Source organism: Penaeus monodon, chromosome 19, assembly GCF_015228065.2.
Source record: "Penaeus monodon isolate SGIC_2016 chromosome 19, NSTDA_Pmon_1, whole genome shotgun sequence".
In the NCBI taxonomy this organism is placed as follows: Eukaryota; Metazoa; Arthropoda; class Malacostraca; order Decapoda; family Penaeidae; genus Penaeus; species Penaeus monodon.
The window spans coordinates 47,532,453-47,532,746 of NC_051404.1; the positions used below are offsets into that span (position 1 = coordinate 47,532,453).

A 294-nucleotide genomic window follows, 5' to 3' on the forward strand; every position below is an offset into this window, starting at 1 on the left:
GGACACCCATACAGGAAAGGGGATACTGACCCGTCGTAGGCTTCGGGAGCAGGATGCCGGCAGCCGCTGGATCATCGTACAGGTAATATCCGCTGGAAAGTCCTGCGCTTTTGATGACGTTCCCGGCACATGCTCCCTGGAAGAAGCAATTTTAGGTTTAGGGATACATTGCTCTGCTGGTTGTCGTGCAGTGAGGTTATGGTCAAAGTGTGTCATTGTGACTAAGGTATGTCATTTTGTGTGTTGCTGGGATTCGATGTGGGGGTTACGTGGCTACGTGTTTGTATAGTTTAG

The 294-nt window shown here is 50.3% G+C and overlaps 1 protein-coding gene across 1 annotated transcript in view; it reads right to left on the minus strand.

Annotated features, from left to right (window-relative positions):
- LOC119585275 (von Willebrand factor A domain-containing protein 7-like) overlaps nucleotides 1-294 on the minus strand; it is a 14,144-nt gene that overhangs the window by 12,465 nt on the left and 1,385 nt on the right. Inside the window, exon 4 of the mRNA XM_037933949.1 lies at nucleotides 31-136. Within this exon, the coding sequence (XP_037789877.1) occupies nucleotides 31-136 (106 nt within the window). The remainder of the gene's footprint in view (nucleotides 1-30; nucleotides 137-294) is intronic.